The 23,546-nt window shown below is 40.1% G+C and overlaps 2 protein-coding genes across 9 annotated transcripts in view; one reads left to right on the top strand and one right to left on the bottom strand.

Annotated features, from left to right (window-relative positions):
• LOC309843543 (uncharacterized protein) overlaps nt 1-4,647 on the bottom strand; it is a 367,442-nt gene extending 362,795 nt beyond the window's left edge. For both annotated transcript variants that reach the window (XM_082689073.1, XM_082689074.1), the window contains exon 1: nt 4,465-4,647. The gene's annotated coding sequence lies outside the window, so the exon portion shown is untranslated. The remainder of the gene's footprint in view (nt 1-4,464) is intronic.
• A 486-nt stretch (nt 4,648-5,133) lies between these two features.
• The window catches only part of LOC309843542 (uncharacterized protein), a 90,832-nt gene continuing 72,419 nt past the window's right edge, over nt 5,134-23,546 (top strand). For 5 of the 7 annotated variants that reach the window (XM_082689070.1, XM_082689068.1, XM_082689069.1 and 2 more), the window contains exon 1: nt 5,166-5,945. In XM_082689070.1, coding sequence (XP_082545196.1) covers nt 5,558-5,945 — 388 coding nt within the window. In that variant the 5' untranslated portion in view covers nt 5,166-5,557. Of the gene's footprint in view, nt 5,946-23,546 lie in introns of all 7 variants that reach the window. The other 2 variants (XR_014300197.1, XR_014300198.1) reach the window with 1 other exon arrangement.

Below are 23,546 nucleotides of genomic sequence, written 5' to 3'. Positions count from 1 at the left end.
TCTATTTGGTCCCAGTGGGCTCCTGGGCTTCCTCTCCTCCATCAAAACTTAGCTCTCCTTTTTACCACCTCCTCTAATCTCAATTTTCTGGCAAGGACTTGATGAACAAATTCTTATACATACATTCATGGATGATAGTAAGTTCATTCCAAGTACATTTACGAATTTTCATAATTATCATCCAGAGCTTCTATTTTAAAATAAGTTATCCTAATGCTGAGAATTGAAGTGATATTGTTTTAAAAAAGAAAAAATTTTTTCCAAAAGACCTAGTTTCAAAACTCTGTGTAACTCACTTAACCTTTTTGATCCTCAATTTTAGCAACTGCAAAATTTATATAATATCCCCTTTATTTTGAGGATTAATGGAAGGAGATAATTAAAGTACTTTGAAGCTTTTAATATATATATATATATATATATATTACATTTGTATGTGAATATGACTACATATGCACACATATACATGTATATAAGATGGTATTATTTACTCAATATTGTGAGTACTTAGACCTTTTAGTCCTACCTTCTGCAACCATTGAACAAATGAGTGACCAGTTAAAATATTAGATTGAAAAGAAGAGAGAAATGACCTTTTGACAGGAAAAGATCGCTATATACTTTAGAGGCTACCGCTGAGATGCCCAGAGAAATGACTTTTAGAAAAATGGTCACCATTTCATAGCTTTAGCCTTCCAAGTCCAATATAGCTGAATTTGACACAGTGGGAGAATACAGAATAAAAATGGCCCTGCAGGTAATTTCATCCTATTATGTTTATTTGAAAGGAAGACTGAACTCTATGCATTTTTTTTTCAATGTTCTTTCTTACAGTTTTGGTGCACTGATCAGAAACAACCTAAAGCTATGTGCTGAGGGCTGTAATTTCATAGGAAGTATCGCAGTAAAAAATTTGATGGATGTGTATCCAAAAGGAGATAACCTAGGGAAGGCATCAGAAGCAAAATAAGATTGTCTCTAAGTAAACCCATTTAGGACTAGCCTATCACATCGACTCCACCACTATAAAATTATGGATTGGTCGGGAGCAGCCGAGAAGCTTGTAAGATATGCTGAGGAAACAAGTTCAGGCTAGTGTGTAATCTTAAAGCTGCTGAGACAGGAAAATCACTAATTGCATTTTCTGAGTGACACTTTTGATCATCCTACCTTCTCATGAAAGAGGATTTTCTGAAAATTGAAAGGGTGTTAGGATGTTGAGAATCAGCCAAGTGGTGATATGCTTGCCCAGAATATCATTTTCTGTTTCTGCGGGGTTTGGAAGGAAGAGTTGGTTTTCATACTGTTGTTTTCCCCAGAACTCATACTATGTCTGAGCACTTATTTAAGATGGGCCTCATACACAATATTTTTTTACACGACTACTTAAGTGGAGAGGAGTTCATGCCAACAAGACATAAGTGTCAGTGGTTCCCTTTCCTTGTAATTTTTCCCGAAGAGTCTTATATAAATGTACTGATGGGAACAAGCAGTAATGGGATTCCTCAGCAAGGAAAAGAACAATATAATGAATAGTGAGCTTCAGGGCAAGAACAACATTAGCAGGAGATAAAGAGCAGTTGAGAAGTGTTCAGACTGAAAAATTATTAGACGCCCAATCTCTAATCTCTGCTAATGCGCTCGTCGCTGAATATGGATGTATGAATACAGCGGCTATATCATTCATGTTGTGATAACTACTCTTTTCTGTATGATGAAAGAATCTAACTACACAAGCTCTACTGCTGGGGAATAAATGGAATCATAGCACTTTAACAAAATCATTTAAGGAAAGGCACTGGGCGTTTTGGAAAGAGAGCTATTCTCATATCCCAAAAGCCAGGAGCTCACCTGGGAAGGCTGATGAACTAACCTCCAGTCAAGTTACTGGACAGAACAAGGGAGAAGACAAAACTGCAAGGCTAACCTACTGATAAAAGCAAACTTTATCTCCCTCCTACCCCAGTGAAGGCCATCTTTTCTACTCTTTGCCCCAGAAACACTTAATTTGAATGTTTAAAAATCTTGTGTTTTTATTTACAGTTTCTTCATATGTATCTCAATAGCCTAATACTACTTAAGATTAGATAAATGTTAGATTCATTTCAAACATTTATTTGATTCAGTGCTAAATTTTATTTACATGGGTTCAGTCTTCATAGTTTGTTGACTACATGACAAGTTCTTAGGCCACAACATTTAAACATGAGATGGGAATGTGACACCTAACTATTTAAAACTCTAAGTCACACTGACTTCCATAAACTGCAGATTTCCCACTTTTCCCCCATATTCATATTCCCTACCAGTTAGTCAATCTGGTTAAGATAAAAATGTTGAAAGGATTTGGTGTTGCAGAGAAAAGAAAGATGTAGATTTTCTAATACTATTAAGTAACATACTTTGTTTCTAGACAATTTATTTTTTTAAAAAATTCAGCATCCACTACATGCCCACCTGTTCCCAAAACTTAGGAGATACAAAGAATAACAACACAATCCACACTTGGCTGAAGAAATATCTATATATTTTTTTATACTTTTAGGAGAGAGTGATTATACACAAACTTTAAAAATTGTATTAAAAACATTACCGGGTACCTGGGTGGCTCCGTGGGTTAACCCTCTGCCTTTGGCTCAGGTCATGATCTCAGGGTCCTGAGATCGAGCCCTAAATCCGGCTCTCTGCTCAGCAGAGAGCCTGCTTCCCCCTCTCTCTCTGCCTGCTCCTCTGTCTACTTGTACTCTCTCTCTCTGTCAAATAAATAAATAAAAATTTTCTTAAATAAGTAAATAAAAATATTAAAGAATGGGTTTACTGGTGGCTCAGTCGGTTGGCTCAGTTGGATGCCTGGTTGGCTTGGGTCATCATCTCAGGGTCCTTTGGAGCCCTGCTTCAGGCTCTGCACCAAGCAGGGGGTCTGCTGAAGATTCTCTCTCACCCTCCCCCTCTGCCCCACCCCACTCTTGCACACACTCTCTATAGTAAATAAATAAATCTAAAAATATATATTAATTAATAAGTAAAGTTTCCAAAAATGATTAGGCAAACATAAGATGAATACCTATTGTATGCAGCAGGAATTAGAATAACTGTGACATTCTGTCAACAATTGCTTTACTTTTCACATTGTTCCATTTTGCATTGTTAAAGTCACAAAGTAAATGGCGAAGGTTGGTTGGGGGGGCCGGTGAGTAGTTTAAAAAAAAAAGAAAAAAAAACTGGTTTTATTTTAAAGTTAAACAATGAGTCCTACAAGCGTTATTCTGACTCAGAACGGAGGTGCAGTGTGACATTCTCCAAAGGCTGCCAAACGTCTGTCTGTCCTCAGTCCCTCAAAGATCAGCACAGCGAAGTCCAAGGTCAAAGTAGAGGAGTCATCGGGATGGATCTTGCAAAGATGCCTTTTCCCTATCAAACAACTGCGAACCCCCAGATGGAACAGTGCCAGCCTCAGAGTGACCTGTTCGTGGCCTGGAACCGACCTGGAAGACCGACGTACAGGGCTCTGTGGGGGCAGGCCTGGGCCTGGTGCAGGGGAGGCCACGGGGGAGGGGGGGGGGCGGGGGCGGGTCTGAGTGGAGGGCGGAGGAGACGCACGTGGCACAGCCGGCGCAGGAAGCGGCGCCCAGATCGCCCCGCGGCCGCACAGCAAACCGCTAGGCCTCGGCACCACTGTGGACGCGGCTCGTCCCGAGTTTACATTTCTTTGCGTCGCTGTTTGTCTTCCGGCCACGCTTCCCCAACTGTTGTATAAAACTCTGAATCTTCCAAAACCCAGCGCATCCTTGTTGTGTGACAAGGAACATGAACACACGAGGCGGCTTCTGTTTTGCTAACTCGCTGGCGTAGGAACTTCTTCTCTCTTTGAAGCCACAGCCGGGGGAGAGCTGGGATTTGCACAGCAGAAACACAGCCTATGGACATTCTGCTTCTGAGCCCAAAATAAAGATGTGAATCCAAAGTTTCCCTTAGCCTCAGTTTATGAAGAGACCCCAGGGTTTTCCACCCTCCGGAACCAGACTTTTGTGGAAACGGAGCCGAGCGCGGCGACCCCGCCTGCGGGCGACGGGCGGCGGTCAAGATGGCGGCGTAGGACGGCGCCCGGCTCGCCGCCTCCCACACGCGCCAACTCTGCAGCTACACAAGGAACAGGAGGCGCCACAACGGCCTGAGCAACGGCTGCAGAGCGGGCGGACAGCGAAGGCCGCCTCGCCGCAGACGGGAGACACTAGGACACGAAGTCACCGCGGGGCAACCCCGTCGGGAGGGCGCTCACACCCGAGCTTCTCCCTGAGGAGCAAAGGGTTTGCCCCCCACATAGGACGCCTCAAGTTTGAGAGAGAGAGAGAAGCCCCGAAGACGTCCGGCTTCGACGGCCCGCAGAGAGGCACCCGCCGCACCCGCCCGAGTCCGACAACCTGAGAAACGGACGGCTCTTAGGGCTCCCGCGCAGGAACTCACCGCCAGGACCGAGCAGAGGCCGCCACTGCGCCACCAGGGCCGGGGCCGAGTGAATGGGGCTCGTGTGCTCGTCCGCAAGTCGGCCTGAGGGGCGAGCGCCCCCCTCTCCCACCTCCAGAGGCCTGCTGGCGGGCGCGCGCCTCCCTCACACGCTTCCTCCGCGGGCGCCATCTTTGTTTTGGGTCCCCCCCCCCCTCCCCGCTTTAATGCTTGGCGCCTTCTCCACACTCTCCCTTGTGCAGGGCACTAGTATCTCTCCGAAGGGAGCTTCTGCGCACGTCTGACGCCCCGGGTTGGCTGCTGTGCACCAGCAGATGCCCACTGATGGCGCGGTCCGAGGCCCGAGGGCCATGGGATCCGGGGTCGCCCGGCACTGTCACGACTGGGGAGACCATGCTTGGCCGCCGGGCACTGCCGGGACGGCGGACCGAAACACCCCGACTCTTGTGACCGCGGCCTCTCTGCTTGTCCCGAGCTCCCGCCGGAGGAGCAGCGTTCACGTCAGGCCCACGTGGCGGGAGCAGAGGAGGGCGAGCGTGGTCTTCGCACTCTCTCCGCCCTAGTCCGGCTCGCGGGTGTCTCCCTGAGCGCGCACGCGCACCCTGGCTCGGTGCCCGGATGTTTGCGGCTGCACCACGTGACGTGTCTGCGTCACCCAGCGCCGCTGGCCCGTGGTGCTTCCGAAAGAGTGAGAACAAGAGGCGTTCGGAGAGGATAAGGTGATGTGAGGTTATCTGGGTCCCGGGGAAAGATCTAGTCCCTCTAGCCCCCGGGGTCGCCACCAGTGGGAGTAAGTGTACGAGAGGATAAAAAGGCCAAAGTAACCCCAATTAGGTTTCAGTCAGAATAGGACAGCGTCTCGCCGGTGTTCTCGTTGCCCACCGTGTCCAGCCTGGAGGCAGAGGTAGGACAGCACCGACTAATGAAGTGTCTGTTCTAGAGCAATGTGGTGACGAATGTTCTAGGACAACTTGGATGGGTTGTGGTGCCCAGTTGTGAGGTCAGTCGCCAGGGAGGCGCTGCTATAGGGGTTTCCTCAGACGTGGTCCCCAGGGAGACGAGCACACGTTAAGTGAAGCCGGGACCTTCCGGAATGCGGTACACGTCCTCCGAGCCTCCGCAAGGCTCAGGAGAAAAACTGAGGTCCGGGTCCCCCGATGAGAAACTGTTCTGCCTCCAGATGGTCTTCAGACTCGAGACCATCCGCTCTTCCGTGGGTCTGCAGACTGCCTGCCCGCCTTGCAGATTTGGGACTTGCCAGCCCCCACAAGCACGTGAGTATATAAATAGGCAGTGTGCATCCTATTGGGTCTATTTCTGTGGAAAACCCGGAGTGATACAGTGGGTAAGTCTGAAGGGGCACCCTGAGCCCGCATGGCCGGCACGTCCTGCGCAGCAGTTCGTGGATAGAGACCTGCAGCACATGCGAAACAAGGAGTCCGGCGGACGGGGCTGCGGAAGACAGGAGCTTTGCGACCAGAGTAAGTGGCAGCAGCCGTGGATTTCATCAGCAGCTATCCAAGTGACCAAAAATAGCAAGTGACACCTCAGAAGGTGCCAGCTCCCACACCCCACAGGCCAGTACAGACTAACCATACCACAAAAAAATTGAGGGACGATACTGAGAAGAGCATAAGCCGGTTGACAGCCCAGCCCTCCATGGGATCACACCGGTGTCCCGCTGAGCCATCTTCATGAGAAGAGGCAACGTTAGAGAGTAGAGTAACAGCCCTGGTGTAAAATTTGTACTTTGAATTCACTGGGTGCATGATGAAATACACTGAGCTGAACATATTAAACCCAAACCTACTTTTCTGGTCAAGATTCCTTTCAGGAGAGGTGATGTCAGCAACATGGCAGAATAGAAGGGTCCCACTCATATGCTGCCTTAGCGACAATAATTTGGCAGCCACCTACAGTCAAAAGTACCTTTGTACTTTGGAGATTTGCTCTTGTGGGAGTTTTGGAATCCACATAAGAGATGGCAAAACCCCAATAGAGTCCAAGACCAAGGAGAGTCATTTTGAGAAAGCAGGCAGGTGCCCAGGCAGCAGGCTATCCAACAAAGGTCCCAGTACAGTCACAGAAGCAGCACTGTCCCTCTGTGGACTTGGCTGCTCCCCCATTTGACCTTGGTCCTACCACCAGCACCATCTGTTAAGAGACCCTGGAAGACGAATGATGAGTCACACCTACCCTTGCCTCCAATAATAGGCCCTTCAGTACTCAGTCTGGCCATGAATGCTGAAGTGTCCCAAAACCCTGCTCTTTCATCTCTGGTCCAGGAGTCCATGTCACCAGGGGATGGGCTGGCAGACACACCTGTCAGTTCCCCTTGAAAGCAAATCAACTGCCTTTGGTCCCACCATGAATCCTGAAATGGTACCGTGACTTGGCTCCAGACCCTTTCAGGGAGTGGTCCTGACCACACAGGGACCCAGCAGATGATGTGCTTTTCTGTGCCCCCAAAGTTAGGCCCACTGATATCTATCCAACTGTGAATCCTGAATCAGCCCTGTGACCCAACTCCAAATTTACTAGTCAGTCTGAGGGCATTCCTGTATACCAACAAGCCCAGCAAGGTGAACACCAATCCATTCTCTTGGAGGGAGTCCTATAGACCTCAGTCCCAACCGTGGACCCTGAAGCAGGCTTCTGACGGGTGCAACCCATCTCAGATGCAATCCAGGGCAAATCCTAACCACCTAGTGGCCTACCCCGTGACCCCATCTGTGTACCTAACAGGTCTGCCATCTGAGGACCTACTTGAAGACCTTGAAGTGGAGACTTGTTTTAGTACCACCCTGCTAACCAAGGTCATGGAGGCAGTCTTGTCCACCCAGAGAGCAGGGTAGACACCTGCCAAAGACCCTGGTAACAGGAGCACAGTTGCTGGATTATATAGTAAAAGTTTATTTAGTTTAGTAAGAAACTGCCACACTGTCTTTCAAAGTGGCTTTCTAGCTGCATTCATTCAAAGCAATGAATGAGATTCCTATTGTTCCACATCTTCACCAACTTTTGGTATTGCCAGCGTTCTGAATTTTGGCTGTTCTAATAGGTGTATAATGGTATCTCTTTTTTTTTTTAATTTTTATTTTTTAAATTTCTTTTCAGTGTTCCAGAATTCATTGTTTATGCACTACACCTAGTACTCCATGCAATACGTGCCCTCCATAATACCCACCACCAGCCTCACCCAACCTCCCACCCCTCACCCCTCCAAAACCCTCAGATTGTTTCTCAGAGTCCACAGTCTCTCGTGATTCATCTCCACCTCGAATTTCCCCCAACTCACTTCTCCTCTCTGTCTCCCCATGTCCTCCGTGTTATTCCTTATGCTCCACAAATGAGTGAAACCATGTGATAATTGACTCTCTCTGCTTGACTTATTTCACTCAGCATAATCTTCTCCAGTTCCGTCCATGTTGATACAAAAGTTGGGTATTCATCTTTTCTGATGGAGGCATAATACTCCATTGTATGTATGGACCACATCTTCCTTATCCATTCGTCCACTGAAGGGCGTCTTGGTTCTTCCACAGTTTGGTGACTGTGGCCATTGCTGCTATGAACATTGGGGTACAGGTGGTCCTTCTTTTCACTACATCTGTATCTCATTGTTATTTTAATTTGCAATTCCCTAACAGCTTATGATATTGAACATCTTTTCATAGGTTTATTTGCCATCTGTGTATCTTGTTTGGTGAGGTGTCTGCTCAGCATTTGTGTTTTTCGATTGTGATATTCTGCTCATTTTTTCAAACTTTAAATATGAAGGGGAAAACTCACTTACTTTTATAATAACCTCAAAATAGATTTCCTTCTTGGATTTCTACTCTTTCCATCCTGAGATGGGAGTGAAGAATCAGAGTTATTTAATTGGGGAAAAAACCCCAGATGCCTCACTCATAATCTTCTCTGAAACAAACAAACAAACAAACAAAAACAAAGAAAAAATAGAACTGATATTTTCTCGGGGAGGAACATAGACAACATTGTACCTGAAAATAATAATAATTCACATTGGCCTGGAACATTTGCCACTTGACTTCCATTGTCCTGATTTCACCTCTAAAACACTGACAGGACACAGCAGTTATCAGCATCCCACTCCGGGTGATTAATCAGAAAGTCTAGGCTATTTTTGAATTGTCAACTTTAGTTTTATGAGCTATGCCCTCACTTGTTTTGAATGCCCTTGTATTTAATTCTTATCAGTTTTACGGCCAAGTAAAACAGGGATCAAATTTACTATACAAGTTCTGATTAATGAAATTATTTAAACAACTTTTACCAGTGGAATGGAAATACTGTTACTTTCTAATAACTAATACATTTTCAAATAGGTAGCAAGTCAGGATATTTATTTTCTGAAAATGTGTTATATCAAAATATAACAAATTGCCATTGGGAAAAATCAAAAGCACCTTATTAAACCGTGTTTTGGCATGAGTATGGTTTAGAATATGAAAGTGGGCTGTTAACGGGTCTCAAGCAGTTTATAATAGCTTTACAGGCATGGCTATTAAGGACACTAAAAGTATCATAACATAAAAAAAAGAAAATAAAGAGATATAAATATAGGTCATGGTCAAAATATCCTTAGACATCAATAATTTAGATAAAAATTAGACATTGCTTTCTAATACATTTTCATTTATTGGACCATATATTATATGTAATGATTCAGATTAAAATTCTATATTCTTTTAACCTTTTAATTTAAGCATTTACAATTAATATATATGTACTTTATGCTCTAATAGAATCTCTGAATATGTTTTAAAACTCTTGTTTGAAAGTGAATATTCACGTAGTGATGATTATATCAAATTATATCATCAAAGATAAAATGAATAAATTTAAGGGGAGATAAAATTCTGAAACAACAACAAAACCACCAATCAATAGGAAATAATTAAAAAGCAGAACTATCTAATCATCATGAATCACTAAATAAGTGGAAGTTCTAGAATATTTTTGGAACTGCAAGCAACTCAGAAGGTCATTTGGTCCATCTACCATATCTGGGTAAATCTACAGTTGAGAATTATCCTGGGCAAAGAGTTGTCAGTTGTCCTTCTGAAGATTCATGGAACATTCGCTGATCATCCATTACAGTACCAACATTTATTAATTACATTCTAGAATGTCTTCGTTCTCTTCGTCTGAATTCTTTCCTGCTGCTATTTCCTCTGCTTTACCTTCTGAAGGAATTACAAATAATTTCTCCAAAACCAGAGCAGTGTTGATCAAGCATCAATCCAACCAACGTTTTTACCTAAATTAAATAGAAAATGCCAGTGTGTTGAGTAAACAGAAATAACTGTTTCTTGAAACTTGCTTCAGTTATCCATATATATTGTGTGGATATTCATTTATATACAAGTATGTGTCTGTCAAGATTAAAATATAATTGCTACTAAGTCTAAGGGCTATAAATTAAAAAAAGAAAACATAAATTTCTATTAGAACATCAAAAATTATTTTTTAGGGGACCTGGGTAGCTCAGTTGGTTAAGTGTCTGCCTTCAGCTCAACTCGTGATCCCAGGATTCTGGGATAGAGCCCTGCATTGGGCTCCCTGATCTGCAAGGATCCTGCTTCTCCCTCCCCTTCTGCCTGCCACTCCCTTTGATTGTTCTCTCTCTCTCTCTCTGTCTCTCTCTCATTCTGTCAACTAAATAAAATCTTCAAAAAACAAAAGAATTATTCCTTAGTCATTTTTTATTCTTATTATAGTTGAAGAGTATTTTCTGACAATATATATTCCATTTTGACTAATAAAATTGTTGTTGTTCACACAATTATTCTCCTTGTAGATCGTGCAATTTTGCTTTGGGAAAATTCAAGAAATATTTTCTTAAACACTATGTTTTTCACTAAATTATATAAAACCTAGAATTGTGACTCTTGGAAAGTAAGACTAATTTAAAACCTTTGATGTATGATTTGTGACATGACTTCTATTTAACCTTCATGACAGAACATCTCACAATGTATGTATATATGAGCAAATGTAAATTGTTATTAGAACTGATATAGCTAGGAAGTATTTTCCTTTGTGTAGTACAATTGAAGCATCAATTACGTTACAATAAATATCATTCCTTTGACATGTAATACAAAAAGGCATTTGAGAAACAATTTTCCACACTAATTTGGCACAATTTCTCATTACTAGTGGCAGAAATAACAAAACTTTGGATTAATTTCAAACTTTGTTAATATGAATCTTTCCTAAAATAAAAACTAAAATTTTCTTTTTAAATCAACTTTATTCAGGTATAATAGACATAAAATGCTATACATTTTAAATTATACAGTTCAGTTTATATAAGAGGCCTTTGGAATGGCTACAGATGTTTCCTTGCTGTGCAAGTACACTCCTTATAGTGGTAAATTCCAAAACACCCTTTGGACACCCACCTTGTGGCTTAGCACTCTAAACTCACAAGTCCACTCTCTTCAGTTTTTTGCCTAATAGGCACCTTCTTCATCCCAAGCAAAGGGAACAACTTCCATGTAGCCCACTCCATTTGGAGGAGCTAAGAGGAGAGTGGAAAAATTATCCTGAAAACATACTCAGAAAATCCTGAAAAGTTGGTTTGCTTGAAACTCTACTGCAGGATGCTGTTTAGAAGAAATGTCCCCACTTCCCCCCCTCCATTACCCCAGTGTTTTTTTGGATGATAAAAGTAGGATCTGGACTGATATCTTTTAGAGAGATGACCTCTGGCCTTTGTACATTTGCCATCAACCATGAAAATGTCCTCTGAATTAATTCTGGTTTCTTTTGGGGGTAAGAATTTCTTAACATTATATTGCTTTATTAGACACTAAAGTTATAGCCCAATATATTTTCTTTTGCTCAGGACAAAGTCTTCATAACTATTTCCTTTGGGGTGGGTATGGGGAAATGAAGGGACAGTTTTGTTGTAAAGAAGGTGCGAGTCATACTCTAAGTTCCAATTTTCCATGCTGGGACTGTATTTGCCATTCCTTGGGCATGGGTTCAAAGACAGGTTTTCCAATCTGGGAATTTTATGTTTTTAATATTAAATGAAAATGGCAAATTTCAAGTATCTGTCATGATTTTCTTCATATTTGAAAGCATGTGCCACTCTCTGGTGTATGAACATTTCAGAAGTTTCATTCTTTCAGACCCTTACACTTGTAAATCTAAGTATCTAATTTTGTTAATGGGGTTTTCCATACCCCAAGATTTTGCTATAAACGGGCATGTATGTGCCAAGAACTGTTCAAAGAGTTCAGTGATTTTCATTGTTAACTCATTTAATCTTTATAACAACCACAGAGGTTGGTTGCCATTATCATCCTTATTTGATTCCTGTCTGTGGCATAAGCAGGAATGAGGTATTTTACACAAGTTTGCACAGATAATAAGTGCAAGAGACAGAAATAAGACACAGCTTTGATTTGGCTCTAGAATCCATGTTCTTTTTTTTTTTTTTTTTTAGTTTTCTGAATTGTTTAGTAATTTTTATTTTTTTGTATTTATTGTTTTTAAATTTTATTGTTTTCAGTATTCCAAGATCCATTGTTTATGCATCACACCCAGAGCTCCATGCAATACGTGTCCTCAATACCCACCACCAGGCTCACCCAACCCTCCTCCCTCTACCCCTCCGAAGCCCTCAGTTTGTTTCTCAGAGTCCACAGTCTCTCATGGTTCTTAAACACTGTGCTATGCTGCCTTTCCATAGAGTGGTCCATTTTCTCTTCTTGAAGTGAATTAATTTCTGAAGTTAAAAATGAGGTTAATATATTACACTTAGTTAAGTACATATCATATAGAATTTGGGAAGGGCACTACTTTGATATCTTCATATATTTCTTATTGTAGCATTATAGGGAAATCTTCTTTTCCCAAAGTAAAGTAGATATACTACCGTTTAGATGTTACAACTTGTAAATATATTAATCAATGATCTTTTTTGAAAGTCTAGAAATGGCATCAAGCAAACATTAACATTTAAAAGTGTAATGCCAAAAATGATCTAATTTCAGTGATTTTCAGAATTTTTTTTCCTGTTCAAAATTTATCATAGGGGACTCCTGTGTGGCTCAATTGGTTAGGCTCTGACTATTGATTTCAGCTCAGGTTATGATCTCAGGGTCGTGAGATCAAGCCCCATGTCAGGCTCTGGGCCAGGCATGCAGTCTGTTTGGGATTATCTCTCTCCCTCTCTCTCTGTCCCTCGATGTCACGCTCTCTTTCTCTCTCAAAGTCTTTAAAAATAAATAAATAGGACGCCTGGGTGGCTCAGTGGGTTGAGCTGCTGCCTTCGGCTCGGGTCATGATCTCGGGGTCCTGGGATCGAGTCCCGCATCGGGCTCTCTGCTCAGCAGGGAGTCTGCTTCCTCCTCTCTCTCTCTCTGCCTTCCTCTCTGCCTACTTGTGATCTCTCTCGGTCAAATAAATAAATAAAATCTTTAAAAATAAATAAATAAATAAAATAAAACAAAATTTAGCATAGAATTTTATATCCCCAAAATTACCAATTCTCACATGATTAGACAGGAAACCATCTTATACCTAGCTAGTAGCTGTCATCAGTTTTGTGTCTTCTTCTGACTTTAGTTTAAAAAAAAATCTGGTTACCCATCTTTATATATTATAAATTATATACCTAAAGTTGGTAAAGCTTCCCCTGAAACTTAGTCACTATGATTCTTGAAGCCTTCTTTATAAATCCCCAAGCCTTAAATTAGTTAATTCATTATGGATCTTTGCAAAGTTCACTTCATTTTTTCATGTCTCTTAATTTGTTGAGATACAAACTGAACACTATAATTTATTATGAAAATATATCTGTCATCATAATGTTCCATCTTTGGAGCACTGGTCTGGGAGTCAGAAGATTTAGTATCTACTTCCCCCTTTCCACTTTATTAGCTATTTTGAGTTACATAGGTCATCTGACTCATCTGCACCCCAGTGTGCTTACATGTACGTAGTAGCAACTTGACTAGAAGATCTTTACTGTCTCAAGATGGTATGCTTCCATGATTTTCTCCAGTGAAACAATAATTTTTAATGGATATCTCTGTATATCTAAATTTCCTGCATTTTTCTTTTGCCGTATTTTTTCTTTACAAATCAAATTATCTTTTATCCCAAAGGAGCTTCATTATATTTATTTTTCAGCTGGTCAAAGTTGTTCAGAATTCTAATTTTCTATAAGGTAAGGGATTCATCCACTTAAAATATCAGTTCTTCAATGCCAATAATCAGTACCTAGGGAAAAAATCAGAATATTCTTGCGTGTATTAGATCAGCTTTGGGAATTTATGTAAGATAAACTAGCATGTTTACACCTAGTCTCATTAAAGAAAACAGGATAAAAATAGGTCAAAATGTGAGATTAACCAATCATTACTGTTCCTCCATTTTTTTCCTCCTCTAATCGTATTTATTTAACACCCCCATTTACTGTGCTAGGTGCTATGCCAAGAAAGCACAACAGATGTATTTCTTGTCTTTGAAGAACTCACATCTTAAAATAGGAATTACTGAAGTGCGAAAAAAGGGTAAGAAATAGATTTAAAATATGCAGAGAATAAGTGACTCTTTCAAAGTATGTGTACTTTTACCAATATGTTCTAGTTGAAATCTTGTCGTGAAAGGTTCGTTGTCATCAACTCTGACCCCACAACTTGGGCAACAGCTTCTACATTGCTCATCTTCATATGACTTTTAGGAAGGATCTTACAGAAAAGGAACACATAGGGGCATCTGCGTGGCGCAGTGGTTAAAAGACTGCCTCCAGCTCAGGTCATAATGCCGGGATCCTGGGATCGAGCCCTATGTCAGGCTCCCTCTCATTGGGAAGCCTGCTTCTCTCTCTCCCACCCCTCCTGCTTGTGCTCCCTCTCTCACTATCTCTCTCTGTCAAACAAATAATAGAATCTGAAAAAAGAGAACAAATATTGTCTTTTTTTCTCTTTCCACTAGTGTTTTTACACACGTCTCTTCCTCCTTCCTTCTCCTCCCTCCCTCTCCCCTCCCTAGTCTGCCTCACCTCACTCCCTACACAGTTTCTTCCTCCAGTTTAGGTACTTAATGTAAAATTAGCCCCATACTTTCTGTGGAACCTGGGTCCCCAAAATTAGTCTCAACTTTTTCTTGAAATTATTCTTAAATTTTTTTCCTGAGATATACCTTAAAGGGTTCCTGAGAAATGAATAATGATGATGATAAATCCGGTGTATCTTCTTTTTGTAAAGAGACTTAGAACCTCCGGTAGAGGGAGTGTAAGTAATCCTCGCTGCAGTGAGGTTTGTACATGCTTAACGTGTGGCCCCATGGTTGGAGAAGGTCAAGAGAACTATAAAGGAGGAGTTGGAAAATTTCTGATAGGACTGAAATAGGGAGTGATAAGAGTTAGAAATATTTCAGCAATATTTGAGAATATGCAGAATGTTCTAAGGAGTAGATGTGGAGGAAAGGAATAGTACAATAAGCAGTCTGGGCTTATCCTTATATTCTCATTTGTAACCATGGATAAGGAATGGGACAGTGAAGAAGAGGGACAGCAAGAGAAGAATTTTAATGAGAGTGGTTTGATGGCTACAATGATGAATTACTAGCTCACTCCTGATAAAACACATAAACACCAAGCCTTCATTCCTTTGTAAAATGTGGCTAATGGCGTTCTCCTACTGAGACAATGTCAAAAATAACAATAAAAATTATTTAAAAGTTACCAATAGAAAAAAAATCCCTTAAATAATAAATTTTCTTTCCTGAACTTGTTCAAAGCTTCATTCAACTATTCTACAGATTTATTTTAACATGCCATTTTTTATTCTAACAGAATACGGTTATCCTGTTTGAAAAATCTAAGAGAATTTTTCCCTTTGTCAATTGAAACATGCCACTCATGTCTATAAAATGATCATATAATATAGTGGTCATATAATGTAGAATAAGATCTGTGTTTCTTTAAAAATCATATACAAGAGAAAGATTGGTAATGAAAGTGACAGTGAATAGAAACATGATAATGGGGAGATGCTGAATCAGGTGAGCCAGAATATTTAATATAAACCAAATCATTTAAAATTTATTTTACAGAAACAGATGCATTTAAATTACTATTTAGGTGCTCTTATACATTACTGTTTATAGGGTATGGTTTAAATTCACTGCACAATTAGTTACAGCTCAGTTGGTAAACGTGTTAATGAACCAAGCAGAGTCTGAACCATTTATTTAGGACATGCAAATACTTTCAAGCAAAGAGAAACATTCTTCCCTCTGCAGGGACTCCTATGTAGAAAAATTACTGATTTTATGTTGACTCTCATGACAGTGTTAGAGTCTATAAAAGTTTAAAACTAAATGCTTGATGGGATTTGTATATTCAGTAGAAATAAAATTCAGTGCAACTGTATTCACAGTCTTTTTATATTTTGCTTGGGAGTTTTAAAAATGCTTCTAGAAGAGGTGAATGTTTTATTGATTAGCTAACACTACAATTTTTTACTATGTATAAATAATTGCTAGGTGTTTCAGCAGATTCGAGTTGTAAAAGTGACTGGAGTCAACAATATTTGGTAAATTACAGTAATTCCTTACTAAACATTTTTCACATTTCAATTAACTTTTTTTCCTCCCCTAAGTACTAAACAATAAAGTAACTGTGCCGCTAGAAATCATTTTGTCGTGCCTGAACATTACCATTTCACAAAGAGCAATCATTTTTGGATACATAAGCTGTCAGTAAAATAATTTTATTTACCTTTTAATTGATGCTTTAAGCCTCTTTAAGACCATCATTAACAAACCTTCTTTAATGATTAGCCAGGAAATGTCTTCAAATAATTAGCAAATTTCTGGCACCAAGCAGAACAGCTTTGTCCCGCAGGACTGGAGGTGGAGGAAAGTTTGAGGAGGCCCACCAAAAGAAAATTCTAGGCCAGATATTCCCAGTGCTCACAAGGATGGGTATCTAGAGCCATTTAAGAAGACTTCCATGGGGAACAGAAGAGTGCTCTTTAGTATCGTCATCATTTTTTAATCAGCAGAGGTGGGCTTGAAAATTCTTTCCTGTGTGTAAATATGGAACATCTGTGGGAGCAAATGCCTGTACAGACTCTGCGAACAAAAATAGAAAGATTCCTATTTTGAAATCTCTTTCCTGGGATGGTCATGGATGAGAAATAAAAGATCAGATCCTATCAAGACATCTTAAGATAGTATTTACAGTTGCTACAGAAGATAAGCAGTTTGCCTATTGTTTCAAGACAATGATCTTAATTGATAATTTTCTTAATGTCCCCAAGCATAAGATTCACTTATACAGATAGAGGCATGTTGATATAACACTTCTAGCAAAAAGATAATGTACTGTCTGCACAGTTCAAGGTCTCCATGATGACTATATATCAGAAAATAATTTGAAAAAGACAAATTCTACTCCTCTGCAAAAGTACTTAAGATTGTTATTTCAGATTATTTTTAAAAACTCACATGCTGACTTTATACAAGTAATAATAAGAATATTTCATTCAGATCTGGCTCATAAAAATCCTTTTTTTTTTTTTTTGTTATCACAGTCTGAGACTTACTCTCCTAATCATGCCAAGTTAATTTAGACCAAAAGATGTGAAACAATGGAGAAAAGTAATAACTATAGTATTTAAAATAATTTGGGTGGGGGTTTTCCCCTTTCTGGTGTTTATCATACTTTTCAACAGACCAATGAACACACCACACTTTGAGGTTAGAAATTTTATGCAGTATATAATATGTCCACAAAAGAATCCCAAATCAGCAAATGGCCTTTGATTTTTCTGGTTGAGGACACAACATATTTTTTAATTACAAGTTCCAATTTTAACTACCATAAATAAGTCCACCCTGATTCCATTCATATAGTACAAGACAAATTCCCTAATTTCAGGCATATAACAGATAATTATGGAAGACACATTTACCCCTGTCAGAGAAGTGATTTCCAAAACATTTTAGGAACAACATGCCATATATTAAAAATTGCATGCTGTGAACCTTATTTAGTATGTTCTATTGGGAGACTATCTAGCCAACTGTATATTTTTAAACTTGCATGTCTTTAGGAATGGGGCTATACTGTGTTTGAATTTAATTCAAATGTTCCTTATTATAAAGCAGTAGTATTTTAATACATTGAAGAAAACCTTATGCTTATTGGCAAGAAACTAGAACTGATTTATAAAAAGAGTAGAAATGTTTGAGATTAATTACCAATGTCTTCAGCTGTGATGAAAGAATGACACACCACTATTGATACAGTAGAGTGATAAGGTGATACTAACATATGAAATAAAAGGCTTTAGATTATTTTGAAAATTTTATTCAGTCTGTTATATTGGAAAGCTGCTGGTAAGAGATTATATTAATTATTCTAGAACTTTCCAGCAAATGAGCTTATTACTGTTCTCACCCCAAACTGTCCTGTCAATTCTACATTTTTTATAAAGATTTTTATTTATTTATTTGACAGACAGAGATCACAAGTAGGCAGAGAGGCAGGTAGAGAGAGAGGAAGGGAAGCAGGCTCCCTGCTGAGCAGAGAGCCCGATGCGGGGCTCTATCCGAGGACCCCAGGACCATGATCCCAGCCAAAGGCAGAGGCTCAACCCACTGAGCCACCCAGGCACCCCCAATTCTACATTTTTAAAAACTATTTTCTATATAATATACAGACATACCTCAGAGACACTGCTGGTTCGGCTCCAGATCATGGCATTAAAGCAAATATTGCAATAAAGCAAATCAAATGAATTTTTTTCATTTCCTGGTGCATATAAAAGTTATGTTAACTCTATTAACTATACAATACCAGTATGTCTAAAAAACATCTACATACCTTAATTTAAAAATACTTTATGGCTTAAAAGTGCAAATCACCATCTGAGTTTCCAGCGAGTTGCCATCTTTTTGCTGGTGGGAAATCTTGCCTTGTTGTTGATGGCTGCATACAATGCTGTTTAATACCATTTTGCCTACAGAACTTCTTTCAAAATTGGAGTCAGTCCTCTCAAACCTTGCCACTGCTTCATCAAGTAAGTTTATGTAATATTCTAAATCCTTTGTTGTCATATCAACATCTTCACCAGGAGTAGATTCCATCTCAAGAAACAACTTTCTTTGCTCATTCATAAGGAGCAACTCCCCATCCATTCAAGTTTTATCGTGAGATTACAGCATTTCAGTCCCATCTTCAAGCTCCACTTCTAATTCTAGTTCTCTTATTACTTCCAGCATATCGGCAGTTACTTCCTCCATTGAGGCCTCAAACCCCTCAAAGTCAACCATGAGGATTGGATGGAGTCAATGTCTTTCAAACACTTATTAATGTTGTTACTGTGACCTCTTCCCTCTTCTTGCAAATTATGAATGTTCTTAATGACATATAGAATGGGGAATCCTTTCCAGATGGTTCTCAATTTGCTTTGCCCAGATTCATTTGAGGAATCACTATTAATGGCAGCTATATGTATATGTATATATACATATATATATATACATATATATATATATTTCTTAAATAATAAGACTTGAAATTTGAAATTACTGCTTGATCTATGGACTACAGAATGAATGTTGTGTTAGCAGGCATGTGTTAACATTAATCTCATTGTATATCTCCATCAGAGCTCTTGGGTGAACAGATACATTGTCAATGAGCAGTAATATTTTGAGAGGAATCTTTATCTTTCTTTCTGAGTAGGTCTCAAGAGTGTGTTTGAAATATTCAGTAAACCATGTTATAAATAGAAGTGTTGACATTCAGATGTTGCTGTTCCATTTATGGAGCACAGGCAGAGTAGATTTAGCATAATTCCTACGGGTCCTAGGATTTTTGGAAAGGCCAGTGAGCATTGGCTTCAGCTCAAAGTCACAAGTTGCCTTAGCCCCTAACAAGAGAGTCAGACTGTCCTTCGAAGTTTTGAAGTCAGGCACTAGCTTTTCCTCTCTAGTTTTGAGAATCCTAGATGGCACCTCTTCCAATAGAAGGCTGTTTCGTCTACATTGAACATCTGTTTAGTGTGCCGCCTTCACTGATGACCTTAACTAGATCTGGAGAACTTGCTGTAGCTTCTGCACCAGCACTTGCTGCTTTGCCTTGTACTTTTATGTTACAGAGACAGCTTCTTTCCTTAAACCTCAGGAACCAACCTCTGCTAGCTTCCAACTTCTCTTCTGCAGCTTCCTGACCTCTCTCAGCCCTCAGAGAATTGAAGAGAGTGAGGGTCTTTCTCTGGGCTAGGCTTTGGTTTAGGAGCATATTTTGGCTGGTTTGATCTTCCAACCAGACCTCTAAAACTTTCTCCGTATCAACAATAAAGCTGTTTCACTTTCTTATCTTTCATATGTTCACCAAAGGAGCACTTTCAGTTTTCTTCAAGAATCTTTCCTTTCCATTCACAACTTTGCCAGCTGGTTCAAGAGGCCTAGCTTTCAGCCTGTCTTAGCTTTTGACATGACTTTATCACTAAGCTTAGTCATTTCTAGTTTTTTACTTACAGTGAGATATTTATGACTCTTCCTTTCACTTGAACACTTTGAGGCCCTTGTAGGTTCTTAATTGACCTGATTTCAATATTGTTGTGTCTCAGGGAATTGGGAGGCCTGAGGAGAGGGAGAGAAGTGGGGGAAGAGCCAGAACACACATTTATCCATTAAGTTCACTGTCTTATGTCTCATGCTGCCCCAAAACAATTATAATGGTCACATCAAAGATCACTGAATACAAGTCACCATAACAAATACGATAATAATGAAAATTTTTAAATACTGTGAGAATTATCAAAATGTGACACAGATGGGGCGCCTGGGTGGCTCCGTGGGTTAAAGCTTCTGCTCTCAGCTCGGGTCATGATCCCCAGGGTCCTGGGATCAAGCCCCACATTGGGCTCTCTGCTCCGCAGGAAGCCTGCTCCCTCTCTCTCTCTGCCTGCCTCTCTGCCTACTTGTGACCTCTGTCTGTCAAATAAATGAATAAATAATCTTTTTTTAAAAATGTGACAAAGTGGGTGCCTGGGTGGCTCAGTGGGTTGGGCCGCTGCCTTCGGCTCGGGTCATAATCTCGGAGTCTTGGGATCGAGTCCCGCGTCGGGCTCTCTGCTCGGCGGGGAACCTGCTTCCTCCTCTCTCTCTGCCTGCCTCTCTGCCTACTTGTGATCTCTCTCTGTCAAATGAATAAATAAAATCTTTAAAAAAAAAAAATGTGACAAAGACATGAAGTGAGCAAATGCTGTTGGAAAAATGGCACTGATACAGGGTTGCTACAGACCTTCAATTTGTAAAGAATGCAATATCTGTGATGCACAATCAAGCAGAGCATGATAAAATGAGGCATGCCTGCATATAAAATTCAAAATGGTATTCACTATGTTTATCGAAATGCACTGAATGTTTTTCTAAATCCAAAAAGATTATAAAAACCTGGATGATTTTTTTCCTGCATGTTCTTATTGTCCTTAAATTTATAACATTTTCCTCCATCTCTGCACTCTGTAGTTTGAGGATGGGGGGGAAATTGGTGCTGTAATGTTTAATACTTTTCATTTGGATTTATGAGACAGAATCTAACTCATCAAAAGTATATTAGATAGGTCTGATTAGTTCCTTTGCAAATGTCTTTTGGAATGCATATCACATACTTTACATGCAATTAGATGTTAAAATATAGAAGGATATAGGGAAAACTGAGATAGTATCCTTGAGTGTGCTTACAGAATTCCAGAACTGAAATAGAAACATGTTTTCATAATTACCATTTATTTTAGCTTCATGTCAATCTCTAACTGGATTACTCCTTTATAAATAATCTTACAGATAAAACCTTCGACAATAAAATTAGATGCAGAGGGGGATATGAAACAAAATAAGCTATGAATTCTGTTCTTGAGAAGCTAATAGTTTAATATGGGAGAGAAGATATGTAAATAACTATAAAACAGAGAGATGATTGGTAATCTGAGGGGAATCACTAGGTTAATTCAATGAAGAGGAAAATGACTTCAGAGGACCTGGTGAGGAATATGGCAGATGAGTTTTGGGAATGAGTCTGGTAGAAATAATCAGAAGATGAGAAAAGCAGGGAACTTCATAGTGTGTAAAATTACTAATAATGAGGGACTTTTTAATCTTTTTTTATTCCATCTTTAATGAATGAATAATACATAAGGGAGGTTCATTTCTCACAATGTTCATTTCACACTTGGAACCAAACTCCAAGGCCACATCTGAGAAAGTGTCCTGGGTGTAGAGCAATGGAGGGCTGTGCAAGCAATGATGACAGGGGAAGTGGGTTTTGAAATGAGGCACCCCGGAGCCAAACCAGCTTGAGGAGACCTTCAGGTCATTAGGGATTCTTTAGGCTATTTGCTCCTGAAGGATTATTGTCGGGCTCACATGCTCTGTAAATGCCAACAAAGACAATTGCTTATGGAAAAATTAACTTGGATAAATTTAAAACTGCTCTTTGCCCTTATATTAAAGATTCTGGAGACTCTCATTTTTCCATATTGTTTTGGTTGTTTGTTTCTTGGCAGCCTGATTACAGCTAGAGGCTGTGTTTTTTATATTATTCATTGCTGAATATTAGGTAAGCAGAAAAGATCGAAACAGTTGGGTTGGGTAGGCTGCTTCACACGTGTAGGTGATGGGGTGAACTGCATTCCTGAGCCTTTTAAGGCAGTTATTAGCAAGCACACTGTGGCCACCACAGGTGAAATTTATCTCATTAATTTTAATTGGGGAAAGTCATCTTTACTTCCTTTACCTAAAGCCCACACTTCATTCCATGGTTTAATTATGTTATTAATGCACCTCACCAAAAACACAGTTCATCTCTTCCGGATCTCCTAATAAGCGTCTTACAACAGTTCTTCCAAAACTTCCCCACCATTTCCAAGCCCTCATTTCTCCACACTAATTCCCAACAAATGAGCTCACCAGTTCTTTATGAAGGAGCTTAAAGTCATTTAGTATAAACTCCCTCATCTCTTGTCATCTCAGATTTGATTTCTCTACTAGCATGTCTCTTTCCTTGATGGCATCCCAGAGAAAGAGGTGTCGGTGTCTTTCCTTTCAAGGCTTAGCACTGGGTCTGGACTTTATGCTTCTCTTAAGTGTGGTCTGAGGAGATAAAGCACCAGCATCACCTCAGAGCTCACTCAAAATGCAGAATTTCAGGGCTCATGCTGGAACTAAGAATCAAGATCTAGCTACCAGAAAGATCCCAGTTATTAGCAGGCACATTTACACATTGGTGTACACATTTACATTTTGTTTCGGATCCCAGTAGGTGCTACACCCCCCAGACTATTTTCATTTAATTTTGTACCTCCACTGTAATTCATCATTGTAATACATCTTCCTCCCTCTAGTCTTTTTAAATGTTGATGGGTTTTTTTTTTCTCTATCTTGTCAAGCAAGTCTATCTCTTCCCACCACTTCTCACTTAAATTATGCTTTCCAAAGCTTCTTAGCATATTCTTACCCCATCGACCTTGTTCTTACATCCTTTCATGATGACTCCTGACACTTTACTTCTATACGTACCCTTGAAAGTGACCAATGATCTTCAGTTCCATAATCTAACAATCAAGACTTAGTCTGCACGTCTTTACATTTTTGCCGAATGTGGCCTTGCTCAGCAATTTGTTGAAACTTTCTCCTCCAGCTCCCATGACACTATGCTCTAATGCATGGTGCTGGCTTATTTTCCTTTCCTGTGCTCCACTGTGGTTGAAGAACTGGCATGGGAGAATCCTTAGCTATAAGCATGGGACACCTTAATCATAAGAAATCCCCCTTTCTTTAGAATTGGGGTGGCATTTTTGTAGCATTCAAGGGAAAATCAAAGTGAAATCCAGAACTTGAAAATGCATTTGTTCAAAAGAAAAGGAAATAAGAAGACTTATGGAAAAGTCCTGGGGACTAAAAGGGCTACAGTTCCTCAGTAGATTTTTTTCAGATGCCATCTTCTAAGAGGCAATAAGTGAGCTGCACAGCTTTTAGACGTTTTTCTCCTGATATGGGAATTTGGGTATTAT

This window comes from Mustela nivalis (genome assembly GCF_964662115.1).
Source record: "Mustela nivalis genome assembly, chromosome: 11".
Taxonomy (NCBI): Eukaryota; Metazoa; Chordata; class Mammalia; order Carnivora; family Mustelidae; genus Mustela; species Mustela nivalis.
Note: the sequence above shows the minus strand (reverse complement) of the source record. Positions and strands in the feature narration are given on the sequence as shown.